This window comes from Anoplopoma fimbria, chromosome 6, assembly GCF_027596085.1.
Source record: "Anoplopoma fimbria isolate UVic2021 breed Golden Eagle Sablefish chromosome 6, Afim_UVic_2022, whole genome shotgun sequence".
Taxonomy (NCBI): domain Eukaryota; kingdom Metazoa; phylum Chordata; class Actinopteri; order Perciformes; family Anoplopomatidae; genus Anoplopoma; species Anoplopoma fimbria.
Window position 1 is genome coordinate 25,128,984 of NC_072454.1, and position 12,686 is coordinate 25,141,669.

At 37.9% G+C, this 12,686-nt stretch overlaps 1 protein-coding gene across 1 annotated transcript in view; it reads left to right on the top strand.

The window, feature by feature from the left end:
- piezo1 (piezo-type mechanosensitive ion channel component 1) overlaps positions 1-12,686 on the top strand; it is a 79,864-nt gene that overhangs the window by 36,581 nt on the left and 30,597 nt on the right. The window contains exons 16-27 of the mRNA XM_054599755.1: positions 424-582; positions 1,825-1,931; positions 3,147-3,313; positions 3,751-3,927; positions 5,299-5,424; positions 7,189-7,389; positions 7,661-7,865; positions 8,373-8,480; positions 9,907-10,063; positions 10,410-10,653; positions 12,046-12,142; positions 12,477-12,642. Of these exons, the coding sequence (XP_054455730.1) occupies positions 424-582; positions 1,825-1,931; positions 3,147-3,313; positions 3,751-3,927; positions 5,299-5,424; positions 7,189-7,389; positions 7,661-7,865; positions 8,373-8,480; positions 9,907-10,063; positions 10,410-10,653; positions 12,046-12,142; positions 12,477-12,642 (1,914 nt within the window). The remainder of the gene's footprint in view (positions 1-423; positions 583-1,824; positions 1,932-3,146; positions 3,314-3,750; positions 3,928-5,298; positions 5,425-7,188; positions 7,390-7,660; positions 7,866-8,372; positions 8,481-9,906; positions 10,064-10,409; positions 10,654-12,045; positions 12,143-12,476; positions 12,643-12,686) is intronic.

Consider the following 12,686-nt stretch of genomic DNA (forward strand, 5'->3'; position numbering starts at 1 on the left):
GATTTGAATAGAAAGTTTGTTGATATTTAAACATTACCCCTGCATTAAGGACATATTTTAACTGTTCATAGCCTACGCATCCCAAAACATTCCAAGCATCACTGAAAAGCAAATGGAGGTATTAAGGTTGGTTGACCCAAAAGTTTATCTTTGCCTTAGGGCAAAAATAAACTTTTGGATCCTTATTAACCCCTTGTTCCTTCCACTATGTGAGCGATGTGTACAGTTTCCCTACCTGAGTCCAGATTTGATGTGTAACAAAACACAGTAAGGTAGGAATAATAAAGATAGAAGTGTATGAATGGGTGAATGTTGACATATTATGTACAGAACTTTGAGTGGTCGGAAGACTAGAAATGCGCTACATAAATGCAAGTTCATTTACCATTTACCTTTGTAATCGTGCCCTCCTGTGCTCCTCAGGTTGGCAGCGATTGGTCTGGAGACGTTTGCTCTGTCTGAACTCTTTAGCAGTATTCTGATCCCTGGCTTCTTCCTGTTGGCCTGTATTCTGCAGCTGCACTACTTCCACAAACCCTTCATGAGAATCACTGACCTTGAGCATGTTACACCGATAAACAAGTAACACAACCTTATCCCTCCTAGTACTCATGCCCTAGCACGTTATTTAAAGCCACAGTAAAACTAAAATATGAGTGTCCCTACTGTGCCATCTGGCATGTGACTTATTCCTGAGTGAAAGCAAATATCTTGGTGGGGGTTTAGTTACAAGTGGGATTAAATCACATCTGCTGAGAGATTTTAATTAGATCAGGAGGACAAAGGATAATTGAATAAATTAAACCTTAACCACATTCTTTATAGTTATTGCCTGCTGAAATCACCTAACACCTCCTCTTATGAAATCACTCTGCTACCCACTTCAACTGACAAAATAACATTTAAGTTCCATTTTACATTATGTGCAGGGTTAACCAGTCACTCCCATTCTATTTTGCATGGACAAATGTATGTACTTGGCCCTGTATTCAAGATAAGTCAGCAAAACTATCATGTTTTACAAGAAGAAAAAAGAGAGGACTTCATGTTAAAAATAACTGCAAAGAATATATATTTTTAAGATAAATGAACAATTACACAGAATACGGAAAATATTTTAAAAATATATTTTACTCCATGTTTTGCAAGTGAAAATAGAATAAGAGATGTCAAAAGAACAACTGGCCATGCTGTAGATCAGTCAAAATCTCTCCAAGTCATTAAAAACACTAAAAATATGGAACTAGTGAATAAACCCACAAATACCTGATGATATTTTCCTAGAAACATGTTTAGAGCTATTTTCATTCTAGTATAATAATACAAAATGTACGCACCATGAGATGAATGACATACAGAAATGATCACTACATAGTCTTGATCTGTTAGCTTAACTCCTAGAAAAGTTTGATGTCCACACTGTATTCTCCTTCTTATGCAAAGGAATACTACTTAATCATTGTGATATTCATTGTACAGGGGTCACCAGATAAATTCAATCAATTTATCTTGATATTTATTTATTTTTAATTACAAATAAATGCATTATTGGAGAGAATGTATTCACACACAAACAATTTATTTAATTAAAAGAAAATATATATTTTATCATGAATTAAAATCTGGGGAAAATTAATAGAACAGTACAGTCTCATAACATAAATCACGTTTGTTATTTTATGATCAATATGGTAGACTGCAATGTGGTCATTTTATTTCTGCTGACAGCATCTGCTTTTTGTGATGGTGTTTTGTATCATCATGTGTTACTCAGGAATTCTACATTTTACTTTTGAGAGAACTAATGAGACAATGTGCCTCCAGGAAGAAACGCCCTGAGAGGACTGAGCAGATTGCCTCTGGTAATGTGGGAATGAACTTTGAAGAGGAAGACCTGGTGACTAACATTGATGAGGAATCTGAAGATGAAGGTGAAAAAGCAACAGTGGCAGTTTATATTAAAAACTAATTTTACAATTACATTTTATTGACACCCAAATTAGTAATTATATTGTTCCCATGTTTATGTTAATAAACTACTCATTGACACCCTTCTGAACTATTGCCATCTGCACAGTGAAAAGATAATATTTTTTATTTACTTATAAATATGTGTTAGTAATAATTTGTATATATCGTGTGCATTCAGATGGTCAACAAGTAGGATGAAGGGTAGATAGACAGACAGAAAGATATGACATCAATTATGACTATCAGTAAATCATATTTAAGTTGCAACGATAACTTTTAAAAGTGGGAACATTTTAATGTGCATAATAAAATATGTGAGGTGGACAAAGTAGTATACAAATTGAATGCAAATAATTAGTTTTATTCCTAGCAATAGCCTACCACAATGTAAAATTACTCAATTATGTAGTCTTCTCTGCGGCTTTATTTATTATACATTTCTGTATTTGGTTGTGTTTTTCTAATGCTGCTCCTGAGTCATCAGATTCATTAAGTGGGTTTCTTCATGTAAGAGCCATTTCAAGCAAGCTTTCGTAATTTCTACTTGTTTTGATTTATACCTCAATGTAAATAGTATAGTAGCACCTAGTGGTAGTTTTTGGTGCTAAATCAGTTCACAGTGTCACCTTACTTCACATCTGTAGAAGCTATTATTGAAGGCAGGTGCGCTGAAAATAGGTGATCAGTGGAAGACGCCACGAAGAAACCAATTTCAACCGCTGCCTGTTTTGGTTATTTTGGTCGGACCAATCTTAGTTTGGTTTGATGAATTCAGTTTTTCACCAACAATTTGAACTTTTTGTTAAATCCTGTTTATTTGGGGGAATGTTTGTTTGGAGTTTTTTATTTAGTTTATGACGCTACAGTCAACCAAAGCAGTTATGGAAGAAAAAAAATAGAATCGATAAATCAAAATGAAAGAGAACAGTGATTGCTGCAATGGATTTTGTGTGAATTAGACACTTCTACTGAAGTGCTGCTAGCAATATGAGCTTTGAGCAAGAAGTGAGGTTATAAGTGTTTTTTCTTGTTAAAACATTTATTTGTTTACTTTTGATGATCTTGTGTTTATGTGAGTAGACTCTTCTCAATTGTTTTTTTGTTTTTTTCTGTCTCCTTTTCCTCTTATCATCGCACTCTTGTTGTGCATTCATCCATTTTCTTCCGTTGCTCAGTGGAGTTGATTCCCAGTAAGTGGGGTCTGGTGATGGACAGGTTGTTGGTTCTGTCCAGAAGGTTCTCTGACATTCTCACAAAAGTTCAAGTGTTTCTCTGGAGACTACTGGAGCTCCACATCTTCAAGATGGTGGCCTTCTTCTCTGTGTGGGTTTCACTTGAAGAGGTAATCTATCCATCTATCTGACTGTCTGTCTGCCCACACACCCATCCAGAATATTAACTAAGCAGGACACTGGACGGTAAACGGAAAATACGTATTTAAGGCTGCTTCACTAAACAACGTATCCTCCAACATTTATAACACAACCACTGTGCCAGCCATGAGTCTGACAGGGCCCACCCACAGAATGATCCTGAAGTGTATGTTCTGTGGACTCAAAACTGCAGAAATCTGAAGAACTTTTTTTTTGCGAATGCGCTGGATGAATGGGGCACTATTTTGGAGCACAGTATCAAATCCGTATCAAAATCAGCTTGTTTTGGAGTTAGCCTGAAAGATGATTGATCTGCACATATATGATACTTTACATAAAAGCTCTTAAAATTATTAAATTAAGAAAGGGTGTATTATGACTGAAGTTTTGTCCTGTTTCTTTGCAGCCATCCGTGATGAACCTGGTCTTGGTGGTGTTGTGGTCTCTGGCAATGCCCTACAGTCGGTTCGGACCCATGGCTTCCTGTCTGTCAACAGTCTGGGTGTGTGTCATCATCGTGTGTAAGATGCTGTACCAGCTCAGTGTTGTCAACCCTGTTGAGTACTCCAGTAACTGTAGCCTGGTAAGACATACATCCACACACATTCTGCATCAACAATATATGTTCAGGCATGATGTTAGGTTTGCATTACCCATTCCAGTAATACCAACAAACTGTCCTGGAGGATGATATTGGTAAATAGATAGATATATGGATAGATAGGTAGGTAGGTAGAGAGATAGGTAGGTATGATTGTCAGCTATGACTATCAATAAATCACATTTAATTTGCAATTGTATTTTAATGTGCATATTAAAATGTGTGAGGTGGGCATAGTATTGCACAAATTTAATGCAAATAATACGTTTTATGCCTAGCAATAGCCTACCACAAAATTGAGTATTTTGTGGTAAAACAAAACACAAAACAAACACAACAAAAAAAATAAACACAACAAAATACATAAAAGCATAATACATAAAGTATTATGCTTTTATGTATTTTGTTGTGTTTTCTAATGCAGCTCCTGAGTCATGAGATTAATTAAGAGGGTTTCTACAAGTTAGAGCCAGTTCAAGCAAGCTTTCAGTGGAAGACGCCACAAAGAAACAAATTTCAACCGCTGCCTGTTCTGGTTATTTTGGTTGGTCCAATCTTAGTATGGTTTGATGAATTCTGTTTGTCACCACCGAGTTGAAGTTTTTTGGGGGGAATGTTTTTGATTTAGTTTATGACGCTACAGTCAGCCAGAGCAGTTATACTTAACCCATCAACTCAAATTTTTTGATGTACAACGCCGCTTTTGCCGAGAAGGATTTGTGGTACTCGTAAAAGAGGGTCCCCCCGTAAAACAGTGCCAGGTCGGATATAATGGCTAAATAGGTTTTCCAGTTCGGACCTACGATCAGGATAACCTTAACATATGACGTCTCTGTAGACGCCAAATGCGACTTAAAACTCAGCCATAGTCAGATTTTTACAGTTTAACACAGCAGAATTTTGCAAGTATTTATTAATGAGTTTTGGCAGGAGAGTCAGATCTGAAAACCAGAACTCTCATGACCTGAAGAGTGTTTCTGTCCCTGGTACTGATCAACACCTAGTATTAAGCCTACAAATATATTGTTATCCTTTTTGTCATTACAAAATAATTTCATTAACCCCTCACAGTCATGACTGATGCGTATTTCCAAGACTGTAGCATTGTTCAACTTTTCAAAGGCAGAACTTCCCAAGGGTGCAAGTTACACACAGTTTGTGTTGAAATAAAAAGAGAAGGAATAAAAAAGAGACGGGAACCAAGGAGGCAGCAGTGCTCTTTTAGAACGATGGCCATCGACCCTTACTGCTTCTTCTCTCTCTCCTGATATTTTTCCCATGAGCTGGGACAGTAGGAAATGCAAAATAGAGTCCCGCTTATGAATTTGTTTCATTTTTTTGTTTCTCTCACAGCCCTTAACAAATGAAACCAACCTGCTACCAGAAGAGATGATGAACTCCTCTCTGTATAAGGAGCAAGTGGACCCAGCCATATGGTTTGGTATCAGGAAAGATGCCACAGTACTGGGATATAGCAAGGTAAATTCATGTATTTTTACTCTGTGAATGGTGTGGCTCTAGTGAGAATGCCACTTTATCAGATTTATAAAATTGTGGACACTACTGTATGTATTCTATAGTGAAGATTAGGGCTGTATATTTTGTCTCAAACTCAATATATTACCCAAGCTTCAGTACCAAAACCAAATTGATGAGGCAGAAGTAAAACCATATTTGTATATATATATATATATATATATATATATATATATATATATATATATATATATATATATATATATATATATATATATATATATGTATATATATATATATATATGTGTATATGTGTATATATGTATATATATGTGTATATGTATGTATATGTGTATAGCGGGTAAAATAAGTATTGAACACGTCACCATTTTTCTCAGTAAATATATTTCTAAAGGTGCTATTGACATGAAATTCTCCCCAGATGTCGGTAACAACCCAAGTAATCCATACATACAAACCAAACAAATAAGTTCAGAAATTAGGTTATGTGTAATAAAATGGAATGACACAGGGAAAAAGTATTGAACACATGAAGAAAGGGAGGTGCAAAAAGGCATGGAAAGCCAAGACACCAGCTGAAATCTATCAGTAATTAGAAAGCAATCCTGCCCCTTGTCAGTGCAAATTAATATCAGCTGGTTCAGTCCCAACTGATGGCCTATAAAAAGGTGTCTCATTACCAAGGTGTCACACAAGAAACATCTCATGATGGGTAAAAGCAAAGAGCTCTCTCAAGACCTTCGCAACCTTATTGTTGTAAAACATACTGATGGCGTTGGTTACAGAAGGATTTCTAAACTTCTGAATGTTCCAGTGAGCACTGTTGGGGCCATAATCCGGAAGTGGAAAGAACATCATTTCACCATAAACCGGCCACGACCAGGTGCTCCTCGCAAGATTTCTGACAGAGGAGTGAAAATAATTATCAGAAGAGTTGTCCAAGAGCCAAGGACCACTTGTGGAGAGCTTCAGAAAGACCTGGAATCAGCAGGTACAATTGTTTCAAAGAAAACAATAAGTAATGCACTCAACCGCCGTGGCCTATATGCATGCTCACCACGCAAGACTCCATTGCTGAAGAAAAAGCATGTTGAAGCTCGTTTAAAGTTTGCTGCACAACATTTAGACAAGCCTGTGAAATACTGGGAGAATATAGTCTGGTCAGATGAGACCAAAATTGAACTCTTTGGATGCCATAATACACACCATGTTTGGAGGTCAAATGGCACTGCACATCACCCCAAAAACACCATACCAACAGTGAAGTTTGGAGGTGGGAACATCATGGTGTGGGGCTGTTTTTCAGCATACGGCACTGGCAAACTTCATATAATTGAAGGAAGGATGAATGGAAAAATGTACCAAGACATTCTTGATAAAAATCTGCTGCCATCTACCATCGTCCGATTCATTTGGGTCTTCATGTGTTCAATACCTTTTCCCTGTGTCATTCCATTTTATTACACATAACTTAATTTCTGAACTTATTTGTTTTGTTTGTATGTATGGATTACTTGGGTTGTTACCGACATCTGGTGAAAATTTCATGTCAATAGCACCTTTAGAAATATATTTACTGAGAAAAATGGTGACGTGTTCAATACTTATTTTACCCGCTGTATATGTGTGTTTATGTTAATTTCTATTGTGTGTTGGGTCTGCTTTACTAGTAAAGGACTGATTAATTGAACTCATAATAAAATTTAAATTAGTGTCTGTTTTTATGTTAATGTTTTTATTTTTCAGAATCATTTAATAGTGCTGATGTTGTTGGTGTTTGAGGCGACAGTATATCGACACCAGTCTCACCACTACTGTCAGCTCCAGCGATCTCCTCCCACCATCCCTACTTTGTTCCCTGCTGCCACCAGGGACACTCTAGACCAGGGCCTCATTTCCTGCTCCAAGTACCTGCTCAACTACACCTTCTACAAATTTGGATTAGAGGTAGCTGGGAGAGATCACTTCACCACTGGGCACTAAGAAAAGGAAGTTTAATAAAGATAGTTCTTGAGGGGAAAAAAATTAAACAAGATAACTTTTTTAAGTTTTCTTTTAAAATAAATTTCAGACAAAAAAAGATGACACTAATGTATCCTCTCCAGACTGTTCCAGAGAATCAGTGTTTAATCTGAAAAAATGATCAAGTTGTAAAATTATTTATTTTTTAAGTTCAATTTTATTAAAATCTCCGAAAACGTACCTTCTTTTTTAAAAGATTTGCTTCCTGATGACTGTCAATGTGATTGGCCAGCGGATGAACTTCTTGGTGATAATCCATGGGTGTTGGTTGGTAGCCATCTTGGTGAGGCGGCGGCGGGCAGCTATTGCCAGGATCTGGCCCAGATATTGTCTCTTTCTGTCCATCTTCATGATCTACCAGTATCTTTTGTGTGTGGGCATACCGCCTGCTCTCTGTATAGGTGAGTCCTTAGTTGCAGTTAAGTGCAACTATAGAAGACAATATCAACAACAATGTTTTCTACTATTGTAGGTGTACGGGTAGAGCACCTGTACTCTCTGTAATGTGTGTGTATATATATATATATATATATATATATATATATATATATTTTTTTTTAGACTACATGTTTTTTATATATCTTATAAAACTCTTTTTACAAGGGTAAAAAGGAAGAGCAGCTTATTTCAAAGTGTTTACATTAATTAAATCATAGCATGTCTTTTCTAGACAGTGTGCTCTGTGTTTTGATTGTAACATCAATATCAAGGCTTCCTGCATTATATTATATTAATCTGTCTGATACTGTTTTGATTGATCAATCATTCATGTATATATATATATATATGTATATATATCAAATAGAAATTTGCTGAAAGTAAACTACTGTAGAAATAGATAATTGTGACATTGTGTAAATTAAGTACCTACTTTACCTGTCTCCCTGTATTCCTGTGTTGTCCTGTAGACTACCCATGGCGGTGGAACACTCAAGTGTTGATGAACTCGGCGCTCATCAAATGGATCTACCTGCCTGACTTCTACACTGTGCCGAACTCCAAAAACCTAGGTGTGTGTGTGTGTGTGTGTGTGTGTGTGTGTGTGTGTGTGTGTGTGTGTGTGTGTGTGTGTGTGTGTGTGTGTGTGTGTGTGTGTGTGTGCATAGGTGTGTGTGTGTGTGTGTGTGTGTGTGTGTGTGTGTGTGTGTGTGTGTGTGTGTGTGTGTGTGTGTGTGTGTGTGTGTGTGTGTGTGTGTGTGTGTGTGTGTGTGTGTGTGTGTGTGTGTGTGTGTGTGTGTGTGTGTGTGTGTGTGTGTGTGCGCACGCATCCATATGCCTTTGCTGGTGTCTATTATTTTATCTCTATCAACCCAACAAGTCCACCTTGTCCATTGAAGAAATAAATTCCCCAAAAATGCCTTTAAGCATGTGAGACACTACAGCACAGGTCATTTACCAGTAATTATTCCCCCCATGTTTGTTTGGCTCGCCTTTAAGTGACTAACCTTTGATGTTTTTGATTGAAATGCACTCAGCTAACTTTTGAGACATGGACATTATTTTACATTTCTTAGTAATTATATGACCCTAGCAAAGCACAACAAAGAGACCCCAAATGCTGCCCCCTTGCTCTGACATCTTTCCACACATGCATTTCTATAGGCCTGGAGTGTTCAAGTGTGTGTATTTCGGGCCTATGTGTGTGAAATGAGTAACAACAACAGTGTGAGAAAATCAAATTCTTGTATTTATGGACTTGTATTTATATAGCGCCTTTCTAGTCTTCCGACCACTCCAAGCATTTTAGACTACATGTCATTATTCACCAATTCACACACATTCATCACGTTCCAATCAGGACTATCACATTCACACACATTCTTTCGCCAATGGCACAGCTAAAGTGTCGTGCTCAAGGACACATCAACATAGACTGGAAAAGTCGCTAGAGGAACTCTGAGACCTAACTGCACTTGATGATGGTGATAGTGATGGTGATACAATACAATACAACTTTATTAATCCACAAGGGCAATTTGATTTTGGGCATAAATAGAAACAGACAAAAAAAAAAAAAAACAGACACATCACAGACGGACAACATACAAGCAGAGGAGCTAAGGTTGGAGGTGCAATTGCTATTACTAAAAGTCATAATAAATAATAAAAAAAGAAGTAAATGAATAAGTAGTCTACATAGCAGATAGGCACTATCACATTTCATGTACCAAGGTACAAATAGAGCACAGAGTTGACCTTCAGTTCCTTGTTCACCAGGCGGATAGCTTCTGGTATAAACGATGCTCTATGCCGGTTGGTAGAGCACCTGGGGAGGCATAGGAGGCGCCCAAGAGGAAGCATCTGGAACCGAGGGTGTAGGACATGGGTACTATCCCCCATCATGTCATGGGCCTTTGCCTTGACCTGCTGCTCATAGAATGAGGCTAGGCTTCGAAGTGGCGCTGGTGATGATGTTGTGTTGTGTTGTTTTTTTGTCCAAAGCGGACTTTGTGCTCCTGCTGTGTGCATCCCAGCAGTGGAAGGTGTTTGAGTGCGAGCACACAGAGGAGTGGATGGTTCTTGCAGGAGAGAACACAGATGACCCTGAACCAATGGAAGGTCGACTATTTAACCCTGCACCAAACTTCATCAACTGCAGGTATATACAGCATAGGTCCGTCCATCTTACCATCAGTCTGCCTGATGTCTGTCTGTTGTGCTCCTGTTATCATGTGTTATGAGCTGTAGATCTCTAATTCAGAGATATTATATATTTCTTAAATAACCAACAAACACACTGATACCAACATATTTAACATAAGATAAATTAGATGAGAATATTGGCCAGGTTGATGTATTGTTGGAATAGTGATTTCCCTATTTAGCATTTGGTTGAACCACTATTAAGTAGCAAAATGACAATTGGAAATTTGAATAAAAACAGGAAGTTAGACGTAGTCTCGGTCTGCCTTTCCTGAAATGTTTCTTTTCCTGTCCTCCTCCAGGAGTTACCTGGACATGGCTAAAGTTTTGGTGTTTCGTCACCTCTTCTGGTTTGTGCTGTCAGTGGTCTTCATCACCGGCGCTACGAGAATCTCTGTGTTTGGATTGGGCTACCTGCTCGCCTGCTTCTTTTTTCTACTGTTAGGCACCAGGCTTTTGGTCAAATCATCCAGAACCCGCCTCGCCCTGTGGGACTGTCTCATCATCTACAACGTGGCAGTCATTATATCTAAAAATGTGTTATCAGTAAGTACTAAACTCATCATTTGGTGTTAGTTTGCAGTTTTTGGGGGCTCCTTTGTTCCTTAGACCTTTTGTCTTGGTAATTGGTAGAGCATGTGAAGTGCATATGATTAGGAGAAATGATAAGGGGGCTTTAAGCTTCGGTATATCAGAGCCAAGTTCATGCTTCTCTAAGTACGTCAAAGACTCATGAATCAAGTGTTGAAACAATCAATAGTTAGAGCAGATACGTCTGTAAAGATCCCCAAAACAATCCAAACAACTGGATACAGCGACTGGATTAAGGGTTACATGTTGTTGCATGACCACCCATATATAAATTACTAATATGACTGCAGGCCAATATTAACGTGAACTTGTGACTTTGCCCTGACTGCGGTAGAGCTGCTACACCCAACTCTGACTGAAACCAAAACAAAGATGTAATACATTTATTAAATTAGAATAGAATGAATAAAATAAGGTATATAATAAAAAATGTTTTTAAACAATAACACCCGTGAAGTGTTGCAGTTATGCTGTCAAAATATGAAATCTGATTATTTACTTTAAGTCATAAAATGCCATAGGTATAAGTATAATGTAAGTAAATAAGTATAAACCAGTTTTACCAATGTTGAATGTCTGCCTCACTGGTATTGATCAGATACATCACTTCTGGTAAATTTTGATTATTTTGGGCAAATTAAATTACACATTTAAATCTCCAAATAAGTCACAGCCATGCAATTTTATCATCATTAAATTAATTTGTAGAATGTGGGCTTCTAGGGCCACAATGTGTCTTTTCTTACCATTAAGAGTCCTGTCAAGTTGTGCTAAAATTTCCTAACAAACACCTTTTTTATAAAGCTGCTGAGAGAGACTCTTGAGGAATTGAGATACCCAGTTGCTACTTGACTTGACATTTAGAGGTCATCCATGGATTGCAACTTTGTCTCGGTAATGTGCTGAGCAGTTTACAACCCACTGTAACGACTTGGTGTTGTTTGAGCGGTGGAAAGTGCAGTTGAGGGCGGTAAGAGGCGTGGTGTTGTGTCGCCCGTCCTTGTTTTCTTTGTGTGGTGAGTACCAGTAGAGGAGAGTGTTGAGACTGCAGCCCTGTAGGGATCCGGTGTTGACAGTCAGGGGGGAGTGAGTGGGGCTGCCTATCCACACAGTATGGGGTCTGCCCGTCAGGAAGTTCAGGATCCAACACAGAGGCTGATTATGAGCTCTTGGTCTCTTAGCTTGATGACAAACTCAACTGCCATCAAATATTAATAAGGCAAATTTCCTTCAACATTTGACCGATTGTGAGCAGGTCTGAAGGACTTGGGTGTTCTAAGGACTGCCTGTAACTTTTCTCACAGAATTTTGTATTTCTCTTGTGTTTTTGTGTGTGTGTGTTTTCAGATCCTGGCATGTGTGTTTATGTTTGAGATGCAGAACGGCTTCTGTTGGGTGATTCAGCTCTTCAGCCTGGTTTGCACAGTTAAAGGATACTATGACCGTAAGTGCTTATACAGTAGTAATAATACAACACAATAGCCATGTATACATTAGGAATAGTATCTATGTAATGAAGCAAAAGTGATGAATTATTGCATTGTGTTTCATATTTTATATCTTGGGATGATTTTATGAAGGACAAGTGATTTTGTATTTAACAGTACAAGAAAAAAAAATCCCCTTTTCCGATGTGTTTGGAACTGGAACTTTCTATATTAGATTGTTTTTTCTGTATAAAATTGCATTCACACATGAGAGAAGCATTTACAATTATGTTCTCCAATATTCATTCCCACTTGGTGCGTTTCATAGTCTTTGTTTGTTTTTCCTGACAGCAAAAGCAGTGAGTGACAAGACCTGCAGCCTCCCAGTAGAAGAGGCTGGGATCATCTGGGATAGTATCTGTTTTCTCTGTCTGTTGCTGCAGAGGAGGGTTTTCCTCAGTCACTACTTCCTGCATGTGATTGCAGAGCTGCAAGCTTCTGCAAAACAGGCCTCGAGGTAAGACACAATGAACTGACTGAATGAGTGAGCTAATGCAGTTG